The sequence below is a fragment of the Halichoerus grypus genome, chromosome 7 (genome assembly GCF_964656455.1).
Source record: "Halichoerus grypus chromosome 7, mHalGry1.hap1.1, whole genome shotgun sequence".
NCBI lineage: Eukaryota > Metazoa > Chordata > Mammalia > Carnivora > Phocidae > Halichoerus > Halichoerus grypus.
This window is the reverse complement of record NC_135718.1, coordinates 67,800,906-67,827,890: the sequence shown is the minus strand read 5'-3', so window position 1 is coordinate 67,827,890 and position 26,985 is coordinate 67,800,906. Positions and strand designations below refer to the sequence as shown.

At 52.5% G+C, this 26,985-nt stretch overlaps 1 protein-coding gene across 2 annotated transcripts in view; it reads left to right on the top strand.

Annotated features, from left to right (window-relative positions):
• Nucleotides 1-25,793, top strand: part of PGBD5 (piggyBac transposable element derived 5) — a 97,619-nt gene extending 71,826 nt beyond the window's left edge. Inside the window, exons 4-8 of one of the 2 annotated variants that reach the window (XM_036106963.2) lie at nt 14,273-14,453; nt 16,857-17,054; nt 22,266-22,371; nt 23,737-23,953; nt 24,155-25,793. In XM_036106963.2, coding sequence (XP_035962856.1) covers nt 14,273-14,453; nt 16,857-17,054; nt 22,266-22,371; nt 23,737-23,932 — 681 coding nt within the window. In that variant the 3' untranslated portion in view covers nt 23,933-23,953; nt 24,155-25,793. Of the gene's footprint in view, nt 1-14,272; nt 14,454-16,856; nt 17,055-22,265; nt 22,372-23,736 lie in introns of both variants that reach the window. The other variant, XM_036106962.2, reaches the window with a different exon arrangement.
• The last annotated feature ends 1,192 nt before the right edge of the window (nt 25,794-26,985 follow it).

Below are 26,985 nucleotides of genomic sequence, written 5' to 3'. Positions count from 1 at the left end.
TGTCCCGTGACGGGTAGAGCGAGAACGGTCCCCAGTGCCTCTCTTTGTTCCCTGGTCCAGAGGGAGGGGCCTGTGGTGGGCAGCAAGCAGGGAAGGACACCTTGCCTGTGAGGAGCCAGAGCATGGAGGGAGCCACCATGCGGCCTGGGCAAGGTTCTCTTTGGTTTCACGTTTCTCTTTAGTTCCCCTGTCCTTGGTTCTCCATGTCCTGAGCCTGGTCTGATAAGTTTTGAAAGTCCGCAGCCTGGGCAGGTAGGTGGGGCAAGCAAAGCTGGGTGGAGCAGCCCCTTCCCCGGAAGAGCTTGCTCGCCTCCATCCCCCGCGTCTTCCAACAGCCTGTGCGGTCCGAGCGCCGGAGGGTGGGTGGTCCTCCTCCCCGGTGCCCACTTGGGGTGCCCGCTGAGGTTGGTGTTGGGCCGCGCAGAGTCGGCACTTCCTGCTGCTTCTGTCCCATGATCCTGGGCTGCCTCTGCCCTCCCCGTCCTGAGGGCCAGCAGGGGTCCCGGCTCCTACCAGTTCCAGAATGAACTCAGCCAGTTTCCAGAATGGCTCTGGATCCGAGCATCCTCCCCACAGAGGGAGGGGGTGGGGTCACTAACCAGCATGGTCCCTGCTGCTGCAAGGTCCTGTGGTTCCCCTCTTTGCAAATGCCATGTGGGGTTGTAGACACAAGAACACTGTCTTCGTTTTAGTTTGTCAAAGACATTCTTCTCCTCCGTGACTTTTCAACAGAGAAGCCCAGTTGCTGAGCCTGTGGGAGACTGAGGCCAGCCTCTGGCATGAAAGGCCCTTTGCCATTCTGCTGCTTTCCCTCGGTAGCAGTCTGCCTACCCATGGCTTTCTGAGGTTGGCTGCCTGTTTTGCTGCGGCCAGCAGGATGCAAGCTGGAGTGAGGCATAGAGAAATCAGAGCAGACGTGCAGGATTCTCCTTGTGCTTCTCCGCTCTGCCCATGAGAGAGTGTCCAGGCTCCATCCCTGAGGTCTGAAAACCCACGAGCTTTGGGACCTTTTCCACGTGCCACTGAGCTTCCATGGTGGTTCATTACGCATTGACATAAATGACCCAGGGCCTACCAGTTTGGGCCCGCAGAGCTGGCCAGACAGCTCTCTTCCAGTTATTGAGGCACAGACTGAGCTGATGTCTTGAAGGAACAGTGGATGTATAGGTGGGTTTCTAGCAGAAACCAAGGTCTTGCTTCGGCTTGGCTGTTTCATTCCGCCAAGACTCAGCTTTCGTTGGCCGGACTGCATCCTTCTGAAACACGGTCAGGCTGAGGATTAGCTCCGCTTGAAACATTCTGGGCAAAGGGATAGTGAGGGGAAGAAAGTTCCACATTGGCCAGTGATTTCTCTGGTGGCTCAGGAAAGGTTAGTGGGAAAGAATCAGGAGCTCAGCGCAGCCAGCTCATCCTGTGCGTCAGATGTGAGGCCTTTCTCCCCACAAGGGCATCTGGGTGAGGAGGGTGAGCCAACGGCTAGACAAGAATAATAATACTGGGGCGCCTGGGTGGCGCAGTGGGTTGGGCATCTGACTCTTGGTTTCGGCTCAGGTCGTGATCTCAGGGTCATGGGATCGAGCCCCATGTTGGGCTTCACCTTCAGCAGGGAGTCTGCTGGAGATTCTCTCTCCCTCTGCCACCCCACTTGTGTGCTCGCTCTCTCTCCCTCTCTCAAATAGTTAAAATCTTTAAATAATAATAATAACGGTGATGGTTGTTTAGAAGAACTCTGGTATTTTCCAGTATTTTCCTGGGAAAGGACTGTAGGGAAGGATGTGATAGGAGGGAGGTAGAAGGAGAGATTATATGGATTCATTCTGGAAGTTAAGGGGTTCATATTCATTTCTGAGAGTGCAGGAGGTGGGGATAAAAAGTTTTCAGGAGGAAGAAGCAGCGGATGAGGCCGCTGAGCTCTGGGAGCTGCAGAGAGCAGGTGGGACCCTTGCGTCGGTGGCTCTCTTCCAAACCTTCCTCCGGCAAGCTCTTACAGAGGTGCTGGCTCAGACTGCTGGACCCGGGCTCCCACTTGGCCTCCGTGGAGCAGTCCTGCAGGTCCGCTTACCTTAAAAGTCCTTCCATCCGAAATGTCTGTCTTGGTGTTCTGCCATGCACCAATCACTTGACCGTGGAGACACCGGCCTGTGACGCTCCGGGCCATTCACGTCGCTCTGTGAAGTTAGTTGCCGCCGGTAGGCCCCAGGCCTTTTGTCTTTGACAATCTGGTCACCTCTAATAGGAATGGTGAGGAATGGATTATGTGTTGTGTATTGTGGGGGTTAAGGAAAGGCGTGGGCCTGTCCTCAAGGAGCATTATCTTTTTTATTGTGGCACAATATGCACGGCATATACAACTTACCACTTTAGCCATTTGTAAGTGTCTATTCAGTGGCATGAAGTTTATTCACAATGTTGTGCAGCCAATACCACCATCCATTTCCAGAACTTTTTCATCATCCCAGGCATCTGGGCGCATAGGTCTTAGCCTGGGGGATGATACACTAGCACGTAGAAAGAGTGAGTTCCCCGTGAGCAAAGGCACTTTCCACATGCACTGTGGATGCCGCTGGTGCCGGAGGTGGGGTCCCCGGCACCTTGGTTTGGTTGAGCATTCAACACTGTGCCTCCAAGCTTGTCACGCTCCCCCTGGTCAGGCTTGCCCCAGGCTCTCCAGCTGTGGGCCTGTGGACTCCCAGTTACAGATAGTTGAGTGACCAGGACAGTGGATGTGCTTTGCAGTCCTGGGCCCCATCACCATCTGTCTGCATCCCATGCAGGGACAGCACGTCAGTCACTCTGTCATTGGGGGGCTCTGCAGGATGCAAGGTGCTGGGGAGTGCCTGCTCCACGTCACTCCCTTCCTGACTCGGCCTTTCTGGTTTTACCCCCTGATCTCCGCAGGGCGCAGAGGTTGTGATGATTAATTTTGTGTGTCGATTTGGCTGGGCCACAGTACCCAGATATTTGGTCAAACACTATTTTTGATGTGTCTGTGAAGGTGTTTTCTGGATGAGATTAACAAATCTGTAGACTTTGAGTCAAGCAGATTACTCTCCATAAGGGGTGGGCCTCATCAAATCAGTTGAAGACCTTAATAGAAAAAAAAAAAAAAAACTCATCTACCTGGAAGAAGAGGGAACTCTGCTAGAAAAATGCCTTTGGGTTTGGATTTGACCTGCAACCTGGGTCTCTAGCCCACCAGCGTGTCCTGCTGGACTTACCAAGCCTCCATTATCATGTGAGTCTCAAAATAAATATCCATCTCTGTTAATAGATAGAAGTGATTTTATATATATATGTTCTATATACATATATATATGTATTTGTTATATGTTTATCAATATATATATATATATATTGGTTCTACTGCAGAGGGTTTTCCTGCAGTTCACCTGGCTTAGAAGTAAGTGTTCTCATAGGAGAGACAGATGTATTTAAGCCATTCATAAATACAGTGTGACAGGTGCAGCATTAGAAATGCATGTACAGCGTTAGGGGGCCATAGGCGGCTCCTGGGGGCTAAGAAAGGCTCCTCGAGGCGTACAGAATAGGGCACTCAGAGCGCGTCTGTGGCAGCAGGGGGTGGAGGGCTGGAACAGGAGCCCACGTCCCTCCCTGCAGGCCAGGTGCTGAGGCGCACCCGCTGAGCCTGACACAAGCCTTTGAGCACTATACAGCTGTCCTTACTTTACACCAGGAAACACGGAAGCTCCAGAGAGTAAGTCACTTACCCCAGGATTCAAGGCTGAGAGGCCGTGGAGCAGAAACGGGAGCCAAAGGGCTGGCGGGCTCCCCGTTCTGCGGTCTCTGTGCAGCCCGCGTCCTGCTCCCCAGGGCCCTCTCAGGAAGGGAGGAAGAAATAACAACCCAGCTTGGGCATTCTCTTCTCTCAGACACGGGTGTCCAGATGGAAGGTATTTCTCTGACTCACCTTTCAAATGTCCATTTAAGGGGAATCGGGGATTGTAGTATATTTACATCTACGGTAGAAAGTCGTCAAGGCTAATGGAGGCCCCTTTTACCCCTCCCGTGCCCACAGCCTGGCATAGACTCACGGAGGATCTTTAGGCCTTTGACTCCAGGCTTCCATAGCAGTGGAATGAGCAGGCAGGGAGTCACATAAAGGAGGCTCTGAAAATCCTGAGACACGGTCGCTCCTTGGGCTCTAAATGCTCTGTACCATATGAGACCAGAGCTAATGCCTTCTTTTTTGGTGGAACCACTGCCATTTCCCGATTCGAGACTTACGGTGTGCTCGAGTGTATAGTCTTGTGTCCTGTGTCACAGGTCTGCCAAGAACTGTCCCCAGCCTCAACACACCCTCTAGTTCCCGCCGTTTGCACAGGGTCTCTGAGAAGGGGAGCCTGCCAAGGGGACAGACTCACCTGTCCCCTCGTGTGCAGCCTCCCTTGTGAGCTGGGGAGGACTGGAAGGAGAGATTTATACAGAAGGTGAGACTTCCAGTTTCCGGGGAACGTCCTGTCATTGACGGGTTGGAATTCCTTAGTTTGAGACCTTAGTTCATCTTGGAAGCCTTGTGACCTTTCTGTGGGGTCAGAAGTCTCTATAGGGACTGTTGTTCTGTCTCTACTAGGTCAGAAAGATTAAGAATCCAGTAGGAAAAATTGGCCAACAGTTTGGTTAATGTTATATTGACCCACGGTGACCATAGAGCCCTGAGATTCTTTGAGGAAAAAAAAAACCCAAACTGGTACAGTCAAAAAGAGCGGATTTCTCCTATTTGAATGTGTTGAACTAGGCCACCTGCCTGCACAGTGTGAGATCCAGGGCTCCCAGCGAGGGCAATTGGCAGGCAGGAGAGCCCTGAAAAGGGGGTGACAGATGAGCACAGCCTTAGTGAGGGACGTACGATGCTCTGCCCCCCAAAAAGAGAGGCCGGGCAGTCTCTAGGGGTTTGAATGGCTGCCATGTTGAGCAGGGACAGAACCATTCTGAATGCAAAGCTGTGGTCTCCTGCTCAGTGAACTGACATTCACTGGAGGTGGTCCGGCTTCAGAAGCCAGAATCCAGGATGGAAACTCCTAGGCTAAAGGACCCCCAGGTCCCACACCCTGCCCATCCCCCACCACATCCAGGCAGAGCCCAGATGGCATCTCTGAAGGGTGCTGCCGTTGAGGTCCCTGCACCCCGTGTTGTGGGGGGACTAGCTGATCTAGAAGCATCTCTCTTCCTTTCAGCCTAATCTGTGGGGTCTCGACAGCTTCTTCTGGGGTTCAGAAAAGGGTAATTGGCATCGGCGGAGGGCCTGCTACGTGCCGGACTCCGTGCTTGGGCACTTTCTGTGCATTACTCATTTTCTCCTCACCGGAACCATGTGACGTAGGTAGTGCTCCCGCCCGTTCCACAGCGAGGAACTGAGGCACGGTGAGGTGAGCTCCCTTGCCAGGGTGTCAGCCGTAAAGCCGTAGACCTGGGGTTAAATGCAGTCTTTCTGGCCCCAGGGCCCACCCTCTTAAGCACCAGACTGTTTGAGAGAATTTTCCTCACTGTAGACAAAAACCACATATCTATTTCTTACGCAACTTGATTGTTATTTGACGTCTTAGCATCAGCTGTCACCGATCTCTCTTATTTTGAGACCTACTTTTTATATTGAAAGAACTTGAGGAATTTGCACTGGTTTTTGTCCTTATTTGATTTTTCATCTTTTTTATATTCTAAGTGAATGAAATCTTTTGCTCCTGACCTGTCACTAACTGGATTAGCTTGAAATGCGAAGATCAGAGTGGGATTAATTAACTAGAGTGGCTTTTGCTTATGGAGTCAAAAACTGGGCAGGACGGGGCGTTTGTCCATCTATGTTTAATTGCGCACGGGGAGGACGCGAGCTTCCATCCTGGCTGGGTTGGATGGAGTTGGCTGGGGAACAAGACATCTGTCACATCATCTCTGCGTGTCCTCAAGCAAGTAGCTGAGAACTCATCTCTTCCTCAGTCCTTTGGGTGGGGTTCCTTAGCCTAGCCCTCCTCACCATGTCGGGATTCGAAGGTGACAATAAAGCACTCAGTGAGTCAGACACCAACTGGACCAGATCAAACCCTGGCCTTCTCCCCAGGGAACTTAGACTCTACAATTGCACTGACGTGAGTGGGTGCAAAGAGCCCCCAGAATGCTAGCACCCATCCCTCTTCTGCGCCTCACCAAGATTTGAGCCCGTTCTTGCAAGGGTCAGTCGTGCTGAAGGTCCAGCTAGAGAAGAGGACAGCCTTGGCCACGGTCAAGGTAAGAGGCAACGAGAGAGAAAATTGGTGGCAGGAAGTCAGCAATCAGGTGGTGATTTGCAGACCTTGCTGGAAAATAAACCAAGGGTGGCATAAAGCGGCCAGAAGTTTCCATTTTAGCAACTACTAGCCCATGTGACTGTTGAGTACTTGCGATGTAACTGGTATGACTGAGGAATTGAATTTCTCATTTTACTTAATTTTGGTTAAAATAAAACAGCCACATGTGTGTCCAGAGGCTACACCGTGGATATAGAGCTTTGCTATTTTAAAAAGAAATCACCTTTACACACAGCTTTCACTTACAGACAATGGCCTTGTGAGGTACATAGAGTATAAGTGATCCTTACAAACTGGGAAACCGCGGCTCAGAGCAATTAAGTAATGTGCCCCAAATCACACAAGCCAGTAAACAGCAGAGCCCTTGCCCACGGAACCCCGCGCTGTTGCCTTCCTTGTCTCCTTGTGGCAGACTCCATTCCTCTCGTGGCGAGTGAATGTTGCTTACATCTTACAGCTCTCACGAGTGGCCGCCCCCGGATGCCCCAGTGGACAGCCTCCCATGTCACCAGGAGCTCATTCTGCCTAATGTCAGGGAGCACAGACCGTGCACATGCGCCCTGCTTCCCCGCTGTGAGGATGCCACCCTCCACCTGCTTCCTGCGTGGCTAGTGAATAAAGGGTTCTAGCAGAGGATCACAGACCCTAATGATGAATGACTCCCCCGTCCCCAGATATGCCGTGCTCCGACAGGTGCACGACAGCAACAGGGAAACCGGACTCTCTTCTGTTCCGGTGGTCAAGACCAGCACCGCTGAACCAGGTTTTCCCTGAGACAGGGAGAGTGCCGAAACCCCAGTGGCAGCTTCATGCGTGCATCTTAATGAGCTCTCAATCCATCAGTTTCTGCAGCTGTCACCAGTGTTCTTTTGAGAGGGTGGGGTGGGGGAGGGGCACAGGAACTAGGCCCCACCTCTCCAGGTCTTGGGGCATCGCACAAGTGGGCTGACATAGTCCTGTGTTCCCCCTGTGTTACTACTATAACCTATACTTCCTTTTTTTAAAAAGATTTTATTTATTTGACAGAGAGACACAGCGAGAGAGGGAACACAAGCAGGGGGAGTGGGAGAGGGAGAAGCAGGCTCCCCGCTGAGCAGGGAGCCCCATGCGATGCGGGGCTCCATCCCAGGACCCTGGGGTCATGACCTGAGCCGAAGGCAGTTGCTTAACGACTGAGCCACCCAGGCTCCCCTATAATCCATTTTTCCTACGATCCTTTCTGTTGTGATGTTTCTAAAATACACAACATTAGTAGTAACGTTCTGGGGCAAAGTGTAATGCGTGTTAATTTTCTTTTCTTTTTTAATAAATCTGTATATTTAAAAGTTAATAAATCATAGGAGCAAGAAAAGCCTTTTTAAAGGAAAAGCTTGGCAATTGAACGATACATTTTTCTGCCCTAAAGACACTTGTCAAACAAGCTCGTGGCTCAGATAGTACAGTTTCAGCAGCAAATTCTGAATTCTCGGGGTGGGTGATGCCCTCTGCCTCTGCGTGCTGGTGGGACTGTTTTAGGGTAAGGATGCTCTCTCCAGATGCGTGTAAGGCGAGACAGGACTTTTGGGAGGCCTGCCAGCCAGCAATTACACGCCTCAGGGAAGGGTGTTTCTACAGAGAGCGCCCTGCCCAGAGTACGAGCGTGTGTGTGGATGTCCAGCGATGCTGCCTTTCTCCCATCATGCTCTTTAGGGCAGGCTCTCGAACCCGGACACGATTCCTGTGTGTGTCTGCAGCAGCTGCGGCGACGGTGGAGCGGGGATAAGAGTCCATTGAAGGCGATGGTTTTTTCATAGAATTATAGACTTACTCATTCAGCTCAGGAGTACTAATTGACATCTTCGACCAGCTGAAGTAATTCGATCTAAGCACACCCAGACCAGTGGGACATTGGCCCAGAGCGACCCGCAGACGAGCCGCACGTGTCAGGCTGAGCCCTTTCGTGGCCAGGTTTTGACCGCCCAGCTAACCGTTCTTCTGAGTTGTGCCCCTTGATGGGGACTTTGGAAGTTACAACTTTATATGTTACTTATTGGAATGTAGATCCTATTTCATATTCACTTTAAAAATAAGCTCACACCAGAGGGGAGGGGGTGGGGGGTTAGGAGCAATAGGTGAGGTGGATTAAAAGGAACAAACTTCCAGTTATAAAATAAGTCATGGGGATGAGAAAAGTACAGCATAGGGAATATAATCAGGAATATTGTAATAACTTTGTGTGGTGACAGATGGTGACCACACTTCTTGTGATGGCCATTACACCTGAAGTTAATACGTTATTATATATGGTATGTTACATATAACATTATAATATTATAGTGTAATATATATAATTATATATTATAAGTAATTGTATATAATATAAACATAATATAAACATAATATTAACTCATGACTTTATAGCAGTGAGTGCCCCAAATTTGGGACCGGGCCTCAGTCTTCCTCCAGATCTCCTAATAGGAACGTGAAGACCTTTGCTTCCATACCTCTCCCCTGCTCCTGTGATGGAGCGGCCGAGCACCTGCTCCTTGGGAGGAGACTGGCCGGAATGTGAGGATATGCCTGTGGGCACAGACTAAGCTCTGCCACTCCAGGATGGCCGCGTAACAGGACTGCATGCCACTGGCTTTTGGGGAAACGTGTATCTCCCAGGGGAGCAAGAAGCTGGCCCCGACCGAGAACGGTCACCCTCTGCATGCGTGTGCTTATTAGCACAGGGTCTGTTAACAGCCACTGACTTCGATCGGGGTTGTCTTGGGAAACAAATACCGCAGGTTCCAAATGCACCTGTGCTTGAGAATCCTGATAGGGAAGTTCTTTTGTAATTATGCATAGTCATTTTGTGATGAAATTGTATTATGTGTTGGGCGTCTAAAAACATAAACATTCCAAAATATAATTCCAACGTAGAAAAATAGCCACTTGAGGATAGAGTCAACATATCTATATAAACACACACAACACCCCATTTTATAATCTCATTACTTCAGTTAGGAGGATATTATGAACCTTTTACTATGTTATTAAATAATTTTTCTAGATTTTTAAAAAATTGCACTGTATTCCATTATACCTACATATGATAATTTTAATCAGCCTCCTTTTCACGTGAGGTAATTAGGTCGTTGCTAATTTTTTTAAAGATTTATTTATTTGAGAAAGAGAGAGCACAGGGAGGGGCAGAGGGAAAAGGAGAGAAGCAGACTCCACTAAGTGCAGAGCCCAATGCAGGGCTTGGTCTCATGATCCTGAGATCATGACCTAAGCCAAAATCAGGAGTCAGATGCTTAACTGAACCACCCAGACACCCCAGGTTGCTAATTTTTTTGCCATTATAAAAAAAACTCTGAGAAACTTGTCTTATATATATATGTGTGTGTATACATATATATGTATATATATACATATATATGTATGTATGTACGTATGTATATATACGGCCTTGGGTGCATTTCTGATTGTTAGCTTCGATTTAATCCCTGAAAGTGGAACTCATCAGTGAAATAGCCTCAGTGTGTTTAAGGCTTTTCATTCATACTACAGAATTTCTCTACAGAAAGAATTGTACCAGCTGACCATTCCCAGCAGTGACGAGTGGTCTCTCACCAATATGGGGGGTTCGGGTGTAGGGAAGATGGTGCTGCTGTTGGTCCACATACATGGTACATGGAAATCCGTCTGTTTTCCGGGGACTACAGCTGACATCATCACCACTCTGCTGGCTTTAATAAGATGGAGCAGCACTCCATCTATCAGTGATGGCGCTGGAGTTCTTCGGGTCCATAGAAATGCTGCATTTGAAGCAATATGTGAGTAGTGGGCAGGACTCTAAGACGCTCCAAAGATTGCTGTCCCTGGTACGCGCACATCTTCTCCTAGTTACTCCCCTAACGCTTTCAGGGAAAACGAAAACGTGAAAGCATTTCTGTTTCCCTTAAATCAGAAGGGGAAAAAAAACACTTTTCAAGTTGAAGAAGGTGCTTTAACATATCCTATTAATGTACTTGTCTTTACGCCAGTGCGGTTGTAAAATGTAGTTTTGGTATGGAGGAAGAGAGTTCCCATGGAAGCAGAAGGGCCCGTGAAAGTCACAACACAGCCGTGACACCAGCTCGGTTCTAGAGAAGTGGGCGTTTGTACGGAGGGTGGCACGCGTCACCTTACCCTCGGCCCTGGAAGTGGGGAAGCTGCTTTTTGAGGTGATCTCAGTGGATGGATGGCTTCCAGCTTTGGTTACTGGGAAGGGTTGCAGATCGCTGGTGATGCCTTGGCCGCCTCTGCCTTGGCTGAGCTGGGAAGTACCTCCCTCGCTTTCAGCGACTTGCATCGTGCTTCCCAACTTGTCTTGCAATGAGTAGAAGTGGCCAGTTCCTTGAGCGTGTCTGAGAGGTCCTCGGTTCTCTGGTCAGGCCCTCTGGTTCCATTCTGAGCGTCACTCCGGCAGGACCGTGGCAGGGCCGGGCAGCCCCTGCGTGCCACCCCACGCCCCACCCCGAGGATGTGCACGCTTCCAGAATGCAAAGAGCAAGGGAGAGCACACCAGTCTGAGCAACTGAATCTAGTCTGGGAATCAAAGAGACATTTTGAAGGTACACCATGCTTTGAAGCCTGTTAGCCAGGCACCCGGACAATCCACCTTCCAAAGGACTTACTTTTTTTTTTTTTAAGATTTTATTTATTTATTTGACAGAGAGCACAAGCAGGGGGCAGAAGGAGAAGCAGGCTCCCCGCTGAGCAGGGAGCCTGATTTGGGCTCGATCCCAGGACCCTGGGATCATGACCTGAGCTGAAGGCTGACGCTTAACTGACTGAGCCACCCAGGCGCCCCCAAAGGACATATTTTAGTGCTGCAAATGCAGAGATGAGTCTCTGGCTCACCCAGTGCCCCAGCCGGGACAGCTCCCAGCAAGAAACTATCAGGAAGATGTGATCCTCTCTAGGTTATTATAAGACCCAGGAGATAATCAGTGTTTTCTTTGCTGTCAGGACTCAAGCAGGGCAGTGTTGTTCTGATGTAGAATTCAGCCTGCTCGTGCCAGTCTTTCATCCCGTCACGAATGAAGGGCTGCACGTGTATGAGGGGAGGGCCTTGTCTGCTGTGCAGCTTTGTTGGGGGACCTGAGGTTGGCGCATGTGTGGCTCTGTTCTCTCTGACCCCGACACGTTTCCCTGCATCTGAAGCTCAGACCCAGCTAAACGCTAAGGGTGTGAAGGAAATCTCAAAATCTCAGCGTTGGGAGGGACCTCGGCAGCTGTCAAGCCCAGCCCCGGTTAGCTGTGCAAACCTCCCACTGGGCCTGGCCTGGAGCCTCTCTGAGCCACCCGTTCGGGGGCTCTGATGCTTGAACGGAGTGTTTCCTAGCCATTTTTATGTCGTCATCTGGGTTCTGCCTTAGAAAGATCTTAATCGTCATTTTACAAGACAGCTCTCTGGCCAAAAGAAGAGGTTCTTGGACTCCTTCTGTGCTCCTTCTCCAAGTTTAGCGTCATCCCCTCTGTTATGGGCCAAATTGTGTCCTTCAAATTCATGTGTTTTAGTCCTAACCCCCAGTCCTGCGGAATGTAACTATATTTAGAGATAGGGCCTTTAAAGAGGTAACTAATTAACGTTAAAAAGATGTCATTGGGGTGGGTCCTATGTGACTGGTGTCCTTCCAAGAAGAGGAGATTAGGACATAGACACAGAGGGACGACCATGTGAGGACACGGAGGAGAAGATGACCATCTACAAACCAAGGAGAGAGGCTTCTGCCAGCACCTCAATCTCAGACTTCCGGCCTCCAGAACTGGGAGAAAGTGCATTTCTGTTGTTGAAGCTGCCCAGTCTGTGGTACTTTGTGATGGCTGCCCAGCAGAGTGATCCACCAGCCCACCACCCCTCTCCTAACACCTCGTAAAAAGTGGCATCTAGAAGAACTGATTATGATTGGGCCAGAGAAGAGTAAGATGGTCAGCACCCATGTTATTAACAAACCAAGATCCCATTAACTTGGCTGGTCATGATACCGAGTGACCATCTCCAAAGGCTTTCGTGTTTGTTTTCTAAAACTATTCTTGCTCAGTCACTCTTTTTGCATCCTGTACTCAATGCAGTTGTTTTTTTGAACTTGGTTGCAGGATTTTACGCATAGTCCTGTTAAACTTTGCCTGCCTTGGGCTGAGTGAGCCAGTGACTGCCCCCATGCCTCAGGGAGGCCTTTGGAAACCACGTGGGGTGTCAACAGGGTTGGGCCTGAGGGGTTCCCACAACACACATCGCATTCCCTGGTGAGAACCTGGGGTTTGGATGGAGGATTTCCTTTGGAATGACACGGAGGACAAAACTAACTGTCCCTAAGGTGGATTTCAGGATACACAGTGCCCAGTGTGGGTACGATGGGGTTTCAGGTAGGATATCTGGGAGAGGTAGGTATGAATCCGAGCCGTAGGTGCAGAAACCCATGGTGGTAGCCACAAGAATTGGGCCTTGCTGAAGGAGTGAAGACAGGTTCTGAGAAATGTCCTGGCTCAGCCAGAATCACAGGTGACGTGTGACAGAGGCAGAGTTTGGCTTCTCTATCCCTGTGGTTCCTTCTTTATCGAAGAAATTTCTTCTGGGAATTGAGGTAGAAAAGGCATAGAGATCCCAAAATGAAATGTCAGAGTCCTGTCGAGTTATCTAAAAAGGTCTTCTGTGTCATCAAGCCATTGCCTGCGAGGCTGTAAGAAAGTAGGGTCCTCCCTGAGGACATCTCAGGGGAGTGTTTGGGACAGGATCAGCCCTCAGAAGATGAGCTTCTTTTGGAATTAGACTTAAATTCAAGTGTTCTTCATCTGGCTCAGGAACATCAGACCCTGTATTTTGCACATGATCCAAGTCATCTGACCAAGGACGGGTATTGTGGACAGGCCTGGGTCCTCCCTGGGGCCATGTTGGTTTTTCACAGCAGAGCATCATTGGCTGTCTGCATGGACAGGCCTGCACTGGGCAGTTCTGTTGTCCCCGGGGCCCCTGACAGGCACAGGCGAGCACCATTAGCTTGGAAGTGCTGACAGTAAAGACACCTAGAACATTCCACAAGAACTCTTCTCCCTGAAGGAGAATAGTAGTTCGTACCATATGGTAAATTCTTCAGGACTCGGTCAGTCATTGGGAGGACCGCACTCTTCTTGAATCCATTCCCATTTCCTGTGATTTCCCCTTTGGTGATGTTCCTAGAAGATGTTCATGGGACAAAGAGTGTAAACATGGCTTGCTAATCCCAGCACATCCTCTTTGCTGGTCCTTAGCACCTCAGGTGAGTTTTTAATCCCTGATCCTGACTCCTCTTCTGCCTGTGTGGTGGCTTCTGTAAGGAATAAGGGCAATAGTAAATACAGATGCACTTTGTGAATTAAAAAGCTGTATTCGGGGGCACCTGGGTAGCTCAGTCAGGTTAAGCGCCTGACTCTTGGTTTTGGCTCAGGTCATGATCTCGGGGTCATGGGATTGAGCCCCGTGAGGCTCTGTGCTGAGCATGGAGCCTGGTTAAGATTCTCTCTCTCCCTTTCCCTCTGCTCCTCCCTCTCCCCCCCCCAAAAAACAACTGTATTCAAATGGAAAGTACACGGACCAGTTTATCCTTACAGGTAAGGTAGTCTTAAACTTTTATTTATTGTAAACTGAAGTCCCTTCCATGCTTCCGAACTGTTTGCACTGACCTCATTCATTACTTGTAATAGTTTGACCCTTTTCTTCTTTACCTTGACATGTCCAAACCTCGAAGTCCTGGCCGGACCCACCAGCTGCCTAGGCTGCAGGGTGGCCTTGGGAGTGACCTGGGGCCTCTGCGGGCTGAGGAGGTGATGGGGTGGTAGGGGCTGCCGAACCAGTGGCTCAAGGGAGAGGTGGCTTTCCCACCCATTTTTGGCCCAGCGAGGGCAGCCTGTTTCCCGAAGCTTTGGGCCCCAGCCTGACACTCCGTGAGCTCACGGACTCCTGTGTGTTTCTATTCAAGATTTACGTCCACCTGAAGGAAGGCGGGGGCCCCGATGGGCTGGACGCACTGAAGAATAAGCCCCAGCTGCACAGCATGGTGGCCCGAAGCCTGTGCCGGAACGCGGCAGGCAAGAACTACATCATCTTCACGGGGCCCAGCATCACCAGCCTGACCTTGTTTGAGGAGCTGGAAAAGCAAGGTTTGTTGTGTGGCGAGCCGGTCCCAGCGTGGCCGCCACCCCCCTGGAGAAGTGGTGGGGAGGTCTGGGGGGTGCAGATGCGTAGTGACCAGCACGGCCCATAGACCGCTGCGGCCAGGAGGGAACACAGCGGTTTCAGCCCGCGGTGTGCCTGCCACGTACCTGGACCCTGCCGGGCACCAGAGATCTGAAGGCACGCCTGCCACGGGCTCGCACTCTGCCCAGGGCACCTTTGTGTCCTTCCCTGTGAGACCGGGGCCATTCCAGCGGTTCTCCCGGTGTCTTCGTCCATTCGGGCTGCTCTCACAAAGTACCTCAGATTGGGCGGCTTATAAACAGCAGGTATTTGTTCCTCACAGTTCTAGAGGCCAGAAGTCCAAGATCAGGGCGCCAGCACTAGAAGGGCCTCTTCCAGGTTGCAGACCTCCCATGACGTGATGGAAGCGACAGGAAGCTCTCTGGGGTCCCTTTTCTTGAGGGCACTCCTCCCATTCACGAGGGCTCCACCCCCACGACCCAGGCCCCTCCCAGAGGCCCTGCCTCCTAACAGCCTCCCCTGGGGCATGAGGCTTTCCGCGGAGGAATTTGGGGGGAACACACACATTTGCTCTGTAGTGCCTAGATGCCACTCCTGCGAAGGCCCGGAAGTCTGGACTCAGCCCCCACCTATGATGTGGGCCCTCAGGCTGACAAGGACATCACAGAGAATTATGTAGATTAATACAGGCTCCAGTGCAGTGGGCCTCAGAAAATTCTTAGTATCCCTGGTGCTGAGATGCTTTGTTCATCGGTTGAAAGATTGGGAAGGCTTCGCGGCTCTGGCAGAAATGGGGCTGGAGAAAAAGCTCTGGACTGAGTCAGGGAGCCCGAGAGCAGACTGCTTATCCTTTGCTTTGTCCCACATTTTTGGGGGATTTATATCTAGTCCACTCGGGAGAAAGCCTCTGCTCTGCTATGGCAGCCCCTGGAACTGCAGACCTATTGCTTAGCAACGGAGCAGACATCTGGCCTTAAAATCCTCTCGAGTCACAGGGAGCCAGCACCTTCTGACCCTGACCTCCGCCACGGCAAGGGTGAAGCAGCCGCTGGACTTGGTGCTCTGCTGGCCCTGCTGGGTCTTACTCCTCTGCGAGGTCCAGTCCCCGACAGGGCTCGGGGTTTACCGGTGGGGAGAACTCAGGGTGGAGAGGTCAGACTATGTGAAGAGTGGCCGTGGAAGTCAAGGTGGAGAAAATTGGCCCTCATGTGTGTTACCAGCCACATGGGAAGAATGAGGGGGTGGTGAGAACCTGGGCTGCCATCCCTGCCCGCCTGGTCCAGTCCCGGGGTGGGTGCGTGGCCATGAAGCCCGGGGGTACCTGGAACTGCCTTGGGGTGCAGATGCAGGGATGAGGGAAGCATGCACACGGGTTACAGAACGTTTCAGGTTACTGACGATAGGGTGTCAGTCTTCGGCGGACTTCAGTCTTTCACTGAAGACCCTGGGGATGAGACCGTCCCCAGTGACTTCAGTCAAAAGGGCCGCTTCACGCCCCCTGCAGGCATCCAGACTGGAGCTGGCTACAGGGAGAAGCAGGCTCCCCGTGGCCCGCTCAGTGGGGCAGGCCTGTGCGTGGGGAGGGCCAGGAAAGGCCTCGAGCCCGGGGCGGAGTTTAGTGAGGTCTCCTTGTTCACACTGGCCTGGGCTCACAATCCCGCCTGCCCCCATGGAAGCTTCTGTGCATTAAAGGCCACACTGTCGCCCCTCCCTCGAGAGGCTTTACGTTCAGAGGCAGGACGCTGGCCTGGCGCATATTGCTTGGTGATTCTTTCCTCTGCATTTAACTTACCTCCAAGGGGACGGGGGCTCCGTCCTGCACGCTGCCTCTGGGTACTGTGCACGCAAGCACAGGGCGGGGCCCGTGGCTGGTCCAGTCTTGGCCAGAGTGTTAGGGGGTCATAACTGTGGTCAGGCTTGGACAGCAGACAGACCTGTGCTTAACCCCCGCCTTGCCCTCCTAGCTGGAAGCCTGGGGGCCTCTTGGAGCTGTAGTTCTTCTTCTGTAATGTGGGTAGGATAACCTGGGTGCAGAAGTTTCCAGAAGTTTATAGAAGCAGATGGGATGAGGGGTGCACATGCTCAGCGCTGTGAGCGCTGTAACGACGAGACTCCCGTTGGTACTGCCGATTCACTGCTCATGTGATGGTCTCGTGTGTCATCTTAAAGGTACTTACAGAAGTCCTGGGAGAGATAGCACCTTCGGGATAAAAGTCCCCGAACTGTAGCAGTCTCCTCTACGGGGACTTCTAGGGGGCCTGTCTCCCAAGCGTCAGCCTCAGAACGGGGCAGTCCCGTCCTCCGCGCTGGTGTGCGTGGGCTGTCCGTGACCGTGTGGACACGGATTTGTGTCCCTCTCCCCGCAGACATTTACTGCTGCGGCCTGCTCAGCTCCAGGAAGAGTGACTGCACCGGCCTGCCCCTGTCTATGCTGACGAGCCCGGCCACCCCCCCAGCCCGGGGCCAGCACCGCATCAAGATGAAGGGGAACATGTCTCTGATCTGCTGGTACAACAAAGGGCACTTCCGCTTCCTGACCAATGCCTACTCGCCGGTGCAGCAAGGTGGGGCCCCGGGGGGACTCTGCAGCTCTGGTGTTGGGTAGCCCCCGTTCCCCAGCACTCACCACACCACATCCGACGGGGGTGGGAGGTGGGCAGGAGCTACCGGGGCCCGCGGGCCGCAAGCTCAGCGTGGCTTGTCAGCTGGGAGAGAAGCCACAGCAGCGGGCTTTGTGGGTCCCCCGGCTTGTGCGTGGCCGCAGTGAGTGGCCGTGTTCGAACGGCATTTCCCCAATCACTTGATCATCTAGGAGTCTTTGAAGAATCTGTTCTGATGGGAGGGGAAAATATCCACTGTTTTATCGCTTTGGCGTCATCCTTAGAGGTTACCCACTGGTGTTCTGGGGCGTTCAGGTGATTCTGTCATTAATCTTCCTGGGGGTTTAGAATCCATTCATAACAAAGGGATTTACTTAGCAAGGATTCTATAGTTAAAGTAGCTACAGCTGAAACACTTGTAAACTGCTGAAAAGGGAAATGGAAATGACAGCGGGGCACTTTACAGAAATATTTGCATTTACATAGTGTATTTGAAAATCCCCTGTATTCCTTTATATTAAGACATCTTTCGTCTTCTGAAGGAACTCTGTAGGGGGCTCAGTTGTGGGGGAGGAGTGTGGGGGCATGTATGTGGGTGTGTGTGTGTGGTGTATCTCTGTGATGTGTACGTTTGTGGGGGGGGTGCTTAATTAACGTCTGCTGTTCATTTATTCCATCCCTCACCCCCTGCACACACACCTGAGTCACATTACGTTTCAGTGGAGATTAGAATCCAGGGACGCAAGCCTATGGGACTTAGGTGTAGAGAGCTATAGAAACCTCCAGGGCTGTGTGAAGGGCCCTTAGAGGAAATGTTTGGAATTGACCTTGCAAGCCAAAGGTGGGACTTTGAATTGGACTTCTGTACTCTCCTGATTGGGCAAGAGCATTCACAGGGAGAAAGTTCGGGAAGAGGTTGTAGGAGCTGCCTCCCGCCAAATTGTGCATAACAAATTATAAATTATGCAATACGATTTAAGATGACAAAACCTTAAAACCCCAATCTCAAGGTTTGAGAGCCTTAAATCCGTCACCAAGGGAACCAGCAAAGAGGATATTGATGGGGAAGAAGAAAAAATTGGTAGGCTTGATCTTTAAATATGCCAAAATTTAGCGTTTGTGTTTCCTTCAGTTGTAGTTTCCATTTCTAAAGTACTCTAAATCACAAAATCCTGGGCGCCTGGGTGACTCAGTCGGTGAAGCATCTGCCTTGGGCTCAGGTCAGGATCCCAGGGTCCTGGAATCGAACCTGACGTTGGGCTCCCTGCTCAGCGGGGAGCCTCCTTCTCCCCTCCCCTCTGCCCCTTACCCCGGCTCATGCTCTCTCTCTCTCTCATGCTCTCTCAAATAAATAAATAAAATTTAAAAAAAAAATCACAAATTCCCAAATCTTAGACTCCCTTAAAATTCCCAGAAAGTATGCCTCAGCCCCTCTGGCAGCACCCCCAGGGTGGGTGGCCCAGACACCCATGAACCAGGCCTGCTTGGGAGCGGGAGCACCCGGAGGCAGGGAGGTGGTGTGGAGAGCCCAGGCTGGACCCCCTCTCCTCCCCATGGGGGATTCCTTTCACTAGTCCACATCTTAGAGTGTTTGGTTTTGTCTTTTTTTTTTTAATGAAGGGAGATATTTTTCCTTTCAATGTACTTTCATTTTTTAAAATGTCATAATTTTTCTGCACCCTCATTAATGATCCATTTTTTATATCAATAATGTAGTGAATATTTCCATACATTTGGGAACATCTTTGATCATTTCCTCAAAATAAATCTGAGAGTAGAGTAGCTGGCCCAGAGGGTCTGAACATTTTGAAGGCTTTTGATGACATGTTGTCGAAAGACCGTTCTTAACACTGTGACGGGCTATGAGAGGACCCATACTCCTCCTGTGTTTACCAACACATTTTTCCCCTAAATTTGTCAATCTGGGGGGTGAAAATGCTACAGAATTTTAAATCTAAATTGCATGACTACTGGGGAGGTTGAGCATCTCTTTGTGAATTTGTTGGCCAATTTTCAGTGATTTCTTCGTGTTCTCTTCAGTTTGTCCTTTGAGATGCTTGTCTTGTTGAAAGCAAATTTTATGTGTATAATAGGCAAGTGTTTTTCTGGATTTGTTTTATGATTAGTATTTTTTAACCTAAAATTGTTTTTCCTTCTGCACGGGCAGATCTGTTGGTCACGTTCTTTGTTCTTACAAGAGCTTCGAAAGTTCCTGCTTTGTGCCAAGGCTGAATGAGTGTAAGATCACCTGCTTGTCATATAGTGTGATTTTGTGCTCTTTACAGTAACCCTCTGGCATCAGTTGGGTTTTTACTCTTTCTTTTTTTTTTTAATTAAGTGGCAAGGGTTGGCTGACCAAGCAGGCCTGCCTCTGTGCCTGAACCATTTATAGAAAAACTCTTTTTCTACTTTTTAAAAATATCACCCAGAGGATGAAGTCTCAAATACTGTAAAGACTGCCTTTCAGCTTTAGACTCTCTCCTGCTATGATCATATATATATATACACGCTCTTCTAAAAGTTGAGTAGAATTTCCAATTTTAGTAAATACATAACTGGTTAGGAACATTTTAGGAATCGGTTTATTATTTCTTCTGGATTCTAAGGAAAAACGTCCCTTCTTTCAGAGAGCGTGAGCATGTGCACAGGCTTCTTAAAAGTCACATTTCCAGGGATATCCGTATGGAGAACCCAACCCTTCTGCTTTCCTTCTGAAATCCGTTTTGGATCTGTCCTCTCCCTACCAGAGTCCTGGCCCACCTGGGGTTCAGGCTCCATGAGACCGATGCACACACACAACGCGGGTGTAGGACTGAGTCAGGGCTTGATTCATTCAGCCTCACGGAGTGGCAGAACAAACGTCAGCCACGCCACAAATAGCCTTGGGAGGCGGTGGACGGGGCTGCCACTGCGCGTGAGCACACGTGTTTCTCCCACCCGGTCTGCTCGATCTCATGGTGCCGCAGAGGTATCTCGTGTGTGCACGGAGATTCCACACAGCTGCGAATGCGCAGGGTTCGCCCAGGGCACCTTTGGGCCGCGTACAGGTGACGTCAGCAACACCAGTAAATATCAGCCTCTTGTCAACCTGTCCCACGTCCAAGCTTGTTGGTCCTCAGAAAAGGATATTACGGGACCTTTCTAGCTAGAATAGTATCTCAAAATCCAAAATATCACCAGGGACGAGGGTGATTTATAAAATGGGGGAAATGCTCAAGCAGATGAGCACAGACCTGGGGTTTGAAGCCACTCTGCTGAGATTTCCAGCAGAAAGCCTCGTAAGTTGACAACTATGAGGAGGATGAGGAGGGAATGAAGGGCTGCAGCAGGTTCCCTGTGGCATTCAAGGAACTATGGCCCCGGCAGTCACCCAGGAGGCCGGAGCTGCAGGCTGTGGGAGCTCCAGGGACGAGGTCGACCCCGAGCCCCTTGGCGCGTGAGCCCGACTCCCTGGAAAGCTGGGTGACTCAGAGCGAGTCACCCTCCACATCTGGGGAAGAATGGAGGGGACTCTGTTCCTGTGTAGGGATGATCTGATGCGCCCATATCCACGTGCACTCCGTGGGGCCCTCATGGGGCCCGAGCCTCTTTAGATTCAGGGGAAGCTGTAATTTCGGACAAATGAAAACGGAGCTGGGAAACCTGCCCAGGCCTGGGCTCATGTGTGAGACTAGGATGCTTCCCTGATCGGTCTTGGGCTGGGGTGGGATGGCTGAGGTAAGGGACCAGGAACAGGCATGCTCAGGGGCACCGTTGGAGAGGGACAGCCCTCCTTGGAGGCTGCAGGACATGCCCACCCCGCCTGTGTGGCTGGATCACCAGACAATAGAGCATCTCCATGCAGAGTCCCAGAACCCTCTGGAGAGGAGGAAGCCCCCAGCCTGGGCCTCAAGGCCTTCTGACCCTCCAAGAGCTTTAGGAAATGCATTGCCTGGGCCCCACTCCAGGCCTCCCGAGACCACATCTCTAGGGGTGGGGCCCTGCCAACCTCAAGTTCTCTGGGGACTTCTCAGTGTGAAAAACCAGTATCTGGGGGCATGGCTGGGGGACAGGGACCAAAAGAAACAAAGATCCCAGCTCAGGGCTCAGTCTGTGCAAACGGATCCCTACACTCCTGTCTCCTGCAGGTCCCTTGGTGAGCAGGCAGGAGACACGCTAGGTGAAGCCCCTTATGCCTGCAGGGGACACCCCTCTTGTACTTCCACCGTATCCATTCAAGTAGCACGAAAACTTCGCACTCCTTTAGACTGATCCCTTTTGAAAAACACACTCCAAAAAACAGTGCTGTTCTCATAATCACATGATGCTGTGGGGGGAGGCTGGTCAGAGGAGATGGTAGCAAATCCCAGCCAAACCCGAGCGCACACGGCTCCTCGGACAAAAGCGTTCTTCCACGTCTTCCGCGTCATGTCTGGAGGGCAGCTGTGGGCCTGTGGGGCAGGTCTTGGAAACCAGGTGGTCCCGCAGCGGTTTGGGCAGCAGGGTGAGGAGGGCTAACTGATCTCTTTCTGCTCCTTACACCCCGATCAGTGGGCAGTACCCCTGGACACCTTCCCATTTGCATTTAGTAGAGCAAAGGCATTTGAAGGCCTGGGGTTGGGGTGGGGGGCAGAGTTTCAGGAGCGGCAGGATGCAAAAGGCATTTTCCCTCCCTTAGTCCACAGGGCCCCCCAGAAGTTCTGGGATGCGTGGAAGGGGGAACCTGGGGCTTGTTGGGTGGGGGGCTCCTTGTTCTTCTGGGTCTGTAACTCCGCCCTTCTGCAGTGATGGAGGCAGGCAGAGGAGGCAGGAAGGACTCGAGCGCTCCCTGACCTCGGCAGCCTTCGTGTGCGGAGGGAGGAGGTGGGGAGAGTGAGTCCTGCATCTCCCCTTTGCTCTCTGAAGGCCCTGCCAGGTGCGGCGCCCTCCCCGGTGTCACTTAAAGCCACCTTTGGGCCCGCCATCACCCCGCGTGCCCGCAGCACCCCTGCGCACTCACCTAACTTTATGTTCTCCTCAAGTCCTCGGAAGCTTTTAGGGACTGGTGTCCATCTTCTCCCCCTCGCCCTCCCCCCTTCCCCCTCGGGTCCCAGTTGCATGGCAGCACGGCCAGGCAGGGTGGAGCTAGGACCTTCGTCAGCGGGCGTGTGCAGGAGACGGTTCGGGAGGGGGTGTGAGCTTCTCTCTCCTCCGCAGGAGTGATCATCAAGAGGAAGAGTGGGGAGATCCCCTGCCCCTTGGCCGTGGAGGCGTTTGCTGCCCACCTTAGCTACATCTGCAAGTACGATGACAAGTACAGCAAGTGAGTGAACAGGCGGCTCATAGCCACGGGAGGGCTCCTGCGGTCTCGCGGGCGCGGAATAGAGGTTGCTATGTGCTCAGGAGCCCCCCAGCTTCAGAATGAACGGAACAAGCCCCTGGGAGACAAAATCCTGAGCCCCCGTCCTGGCCTTCTGGGCTCGCCCGTGCAGCCCCCTCCCGTCCGGGCGCCCTGCCTCCTCCCCTGCCACCCTTGCCCCGAGGTGCCCTTCCTTCCACTCACTCGGGTCTAGCCTGCACCCTCCGTCCCCCGGCCGGACTGCCCTCCACCCGTCCCTCACAGCTGTGGCCCATCACACTGAGCCCTGGTTTCCAGCGCAGGTTACATAATTCTTTACCCTCTGGATGCCCGGAGCAGGTGCACACCCCCAGCGCCATAACAGGAACTCAAAAAGCGATTGCTGGTGAACCTGAGTGTGACTATTAATTGCCAGGGTCGAGCCTCACAACCTAGAACAAAGTTGGAGTAACCCCAAAGACAGGTGGGCGTTTACTCAGCCCGCTTGGAGGGGAATCTGCTGGACTTCATGGCAAAGAGAGAAAACCGAGGACCCAGTTCTCCCTGGAAAACTGAGCCTAGGTTCGGAGGGAGCCCCACTCCATTGGGAGTCCTTGAGCAAATGTTGATTGCACACCAGGTGTGTGCTCGGCACCTGCAGATTCCATGCGGTTACTACAGAGAAATCCGCATTGATTTAATAGACACGTTCAGGACCGCTCTGGGCTGCTGGTGGTGAGAATACACGTTCGGGACCGGTCTGGGCTGCTGGTGGGGAGGATACTGACCCTCAAACACTCCTCAGTCCGGTGCAGAGACAAAGATGTGATGGAGGACACAGTGCAGGGATGAGTCCTAAGTTGGGCTGGCCCTGGGGGGGCCTCCCTGAGGTGACATCCGTCCTGGACCTGAAGGGAAGGCGGGGGTGGCAAAGAGACGTGCACTCGGGAGGAGGGGACACATTGCAGACGCCTGCAGCTGAGGGTGAACTTGCCCTTGGGACGTGGAGGCAGTTCAGTGTGCCTGGGACACGGCGTCCGAGGAGGGCGCTGGGCAAAGCTCGGGTTGGAGCTTCTGAGCCTCGCCACGGAAGGCCTGGCTCCCCGTTCCGGCATCTCCTCCAGCGACCCCACTCCCACCCAGTCCTCTGATAGGAATGGTTTTCATCTTAGTCCCAGGTCAAGTTCAGTGAGACAGGGCCTCCGCGGGAGCCGGCCCCCAGCCTGCCTCCCACCCCCGCAGCTCCTCGGTAGCAGCACTGGCCATGATGAGGCCCTTTGGGACCATCCCCCCCTGACGCGGGCGCCCGTGAACCCTGGGGTCAGCCTCTCTTACCCTCTGTCCTTGTAGGTATTTCATTTCTCATAAGCCGAACAAGACCTGGCAGCAGGTGTTCTGGTTCGCCGTCAGCATCGCCATCAACAACGCCTACATCCTCTACAAGATGTCCGACGCCTACCACGTGAAGAGGTACAGCCGGGCGCAGTTTGGCGAGAGACTGGTGCGGGAGCTGCTGGGCCTGGAGGAGGCCTCGCCAGCCCACTGATGCGGCCGCGGCCGGGCTCAGGTGAGGACCAGGTCCGGGAGGCCGGAGGAGGGAGAGAGCCTGCCGTTCTGACCTGCCCAGCCAGAGCCCTGGGCGCCCCCGGGGGGGACGGGGGTGGGCCCGGAGGGGTGCCCCCGGCCTCCGCAGGGCCCGGGGTGGGCCTGGTCAGACGACGGCTGCTCTCCCGGTTCCCCTTCAAAGAAGAGCACGTCCTCCCTCCAGAAGCCGCCCACCCGGTGCCGGGACGGGCGCCGCACCCAGACTCTACATGCGGCCCGGGCGCTGCTGGTGGCCTTTGCCCGGCGGGGCGCCGCATCCTCGGGACACCCGTGGAGCTCACCTCGGCACGGGGGACCCGGGAAGGCTGTCGCCACCAGAGGCGCCGGGGACAGGATGAGCCGTAGCGTGTTCTGCTAGAAGGGCCTGCTCTGTGAGGGTGTAAAGACGTGTGTGACCTGGTTCCCCCTCGTGCTGTGTCTGCAGGTGACCGGAAGCGAGCGGGTCGCACTGAGGCGGTCGGGCGTGTGCGGGAGACCAGAGCGTTCTCTGGCACTTGCCTCGTGCAAGCCGCTTAGAACGGGTCTCCTAGGACAAGAAACACAAACTGGGCCATGAAAATGCAGGGATGCAATGGGGGGAGCGGTTGCCTGTTCTGATTAATAAATGAGGCGTCCCTACTCATTTCATTTCTCTGGCTGGTGGCCCGGGGGGGGGGGCGGGGGGGAAGGGGAAATGCCAACAGAACCGCAGTGATGTGTGATGCTATTTTTTATTTTTAAATATATCTTCAGGTTATTTTCTTACTGTTGCTTAAGATCTTCTGTAAAAGGAAAATACCCCCCTTCTTTTCCACCCCCTCCCCCCCCACCCCAGCCGTGACTCCTTGCATGAGCACAGTGCGGCATTCCAGGACCTGTGACTGTACTGGGGCCGGAGGGGGCAGCTGGCTTCCGGAACGGACGTGGTTCCACTCCATCGAGGATCCCGGGGGGGGGGGGGGGGGGCCTTACGCTTTGTCACAGACATTGCCGTTGGCAGAATTCCTTGTTTCGAAAACGTGTAGCATTGCTGAAGCAAACAACAAAAGGACGCTTGCTCCCCCACCCCGGCCCCGGCCCCGTGTGCAGTGACCTGGTGGTGTCCACCCCTGTCCGCCCTCGGGGCCCTGTGGCCGGCACACCCGAGCCCTGCGATGGGCCGGGGCCCCCAGCTGCGTCGGGTGTGATGTCCCGCAGGGCCGGGGCCTCCCTCACCCGGGGACCGAGAGCTGCACGTCCGGCAGCCGGCAGCAAGGGCTCCGCTGACTTCCCACAGCCTCCGGGGCTCCTTGGGAACCCCGGTCCGTGTGTCTCCGGGGGCTCGCCCACTGGCCTGACCATCCCCCACAGACGAGAAACAGTGACTTCTGGAGTTACGTGATCCCCCTGCACCCCAATTTATGTAGCCCCCCCATTTTTTACAAATGCAAAATCTATTCTACTCAGGCTTTGGGACTTTCTTCCTTGTTCATACTCCGTTGATTCCATGTGTCGCTGGCAGCATGCTCCCCAGCTCCGTGTCATTTCCGCATCCTAGGTTCATGAGGACCCCCCGCACCCTGTGGTTTGAATTCGATGCCACGGATTGTAGGCCACATTTTCAATTGTGTTTCAGAACACCTTCGCCGTATCCTTTAATTGGATTGAAAGCACTTTTACCACATGGAGAAATATATTTTTAATTTGTGACGCTTTTCTACGAGGTCCACTCTTTCTGAGTCTAATGTGTTTCCAACACTTGGGGAGACTCTGATGAAAGCTGATGAATTTTCTTTTCTGTCCAAATAAGTAAAGGAAAAAATAAAAGTCTATTTAGATGCTGATCCTTTGTTAACATGTGGGTTTCTTTCCAATGTTAGGGACAAAAGTATGGGCTACTCTTTTAAGACTTGACTTCTCGTTCTATCACCTAGTGTGTATGATCTGGGACTGTTTTTAGTATCCTATACCCTTGAGCAGTTTAAAAAAGAAATTCAGTTAAGTTTTTTTTTTTTTTTTTAAGATTTTATTTATTTAGGGGCGACTGGGTGGCTTAGTCAGTGAAGCATCTGCCTTTGGCTCAAGTCATGATCCCAGGGTCCTGGGATCGAGCCCCACATCGGGCTCCTGCTCAGCGGGGAGTCTGCTTCTCCCTCTCCCTCTACCTCTCCAACCCCTCTCATGCTCTTTCTCTCTCTCCCTCTCAAATAAATAAATCTTCCAAAAACTTTTTATTTATTTATTTGACAGAGAGAAAGCGCACAGTCGGCCCTGTGAGTATAGCTGTATTCTAGGAGCCTGTGCGGGAGAAAGTCCCCACCTGCCTGCCGAACGGGATTCCTCCTTGTTTCTTCTAGTCGGCATTGTCATCCACATCCACCCAGAGGGGCACCGTTGGGATGGTGGGTGGGTGACTCTGCGTTACCAAGTAATTAGAGGGGGGACTTACACCATTTCAGTGCTTTGGTTTTAAGTGGTAGCCACCTATTTTCAGATGAATGCTCGAAGCAGACAGCAACTTCTAGTGGAGCCCCTGCAGGGTTGGGAAGAGTTTCTGTCCTTCCAGAAGGAGGAAAAAGTGACATGGAGTACTTATTAGGAAAACCTGCAACTAGGGGGACCTCGCCCCACCGATCTGAGGCTGAGAGCCTTGGGGAATGGCTCCAGTTAAAATCCACCTGGCTCCAGCATCCCCGTGGGTTTGAAGGACTCAGCTTGACCCTGGATTGGCTGCTTTAGTAGCTGGTCCCTGCTGGTGCCAGGGGAAGGAAGTGCTGTCACCAGAGGGGGGGCTGGCACAGCCCCCGCAAAGGCCGGGAGGCAGGTGGGCACCTGTGCATCCCTGGCCGGTGAGACCTACCTGGGGCCTGCCTCGGCGGCGCACGCTCCCCTGTGGGATCGCTTTGCTGCAGGGCCTTAAAAACAGAATAAGGAGCTTCCTGATCCTTGTGGGAAATAAAACAAAAGCCTAGAAGTTTCTCCAAAGAAAAGCTCTCTTAGACCAGATGCCCTGAGCTTCATATGGTTTAGGTCCCA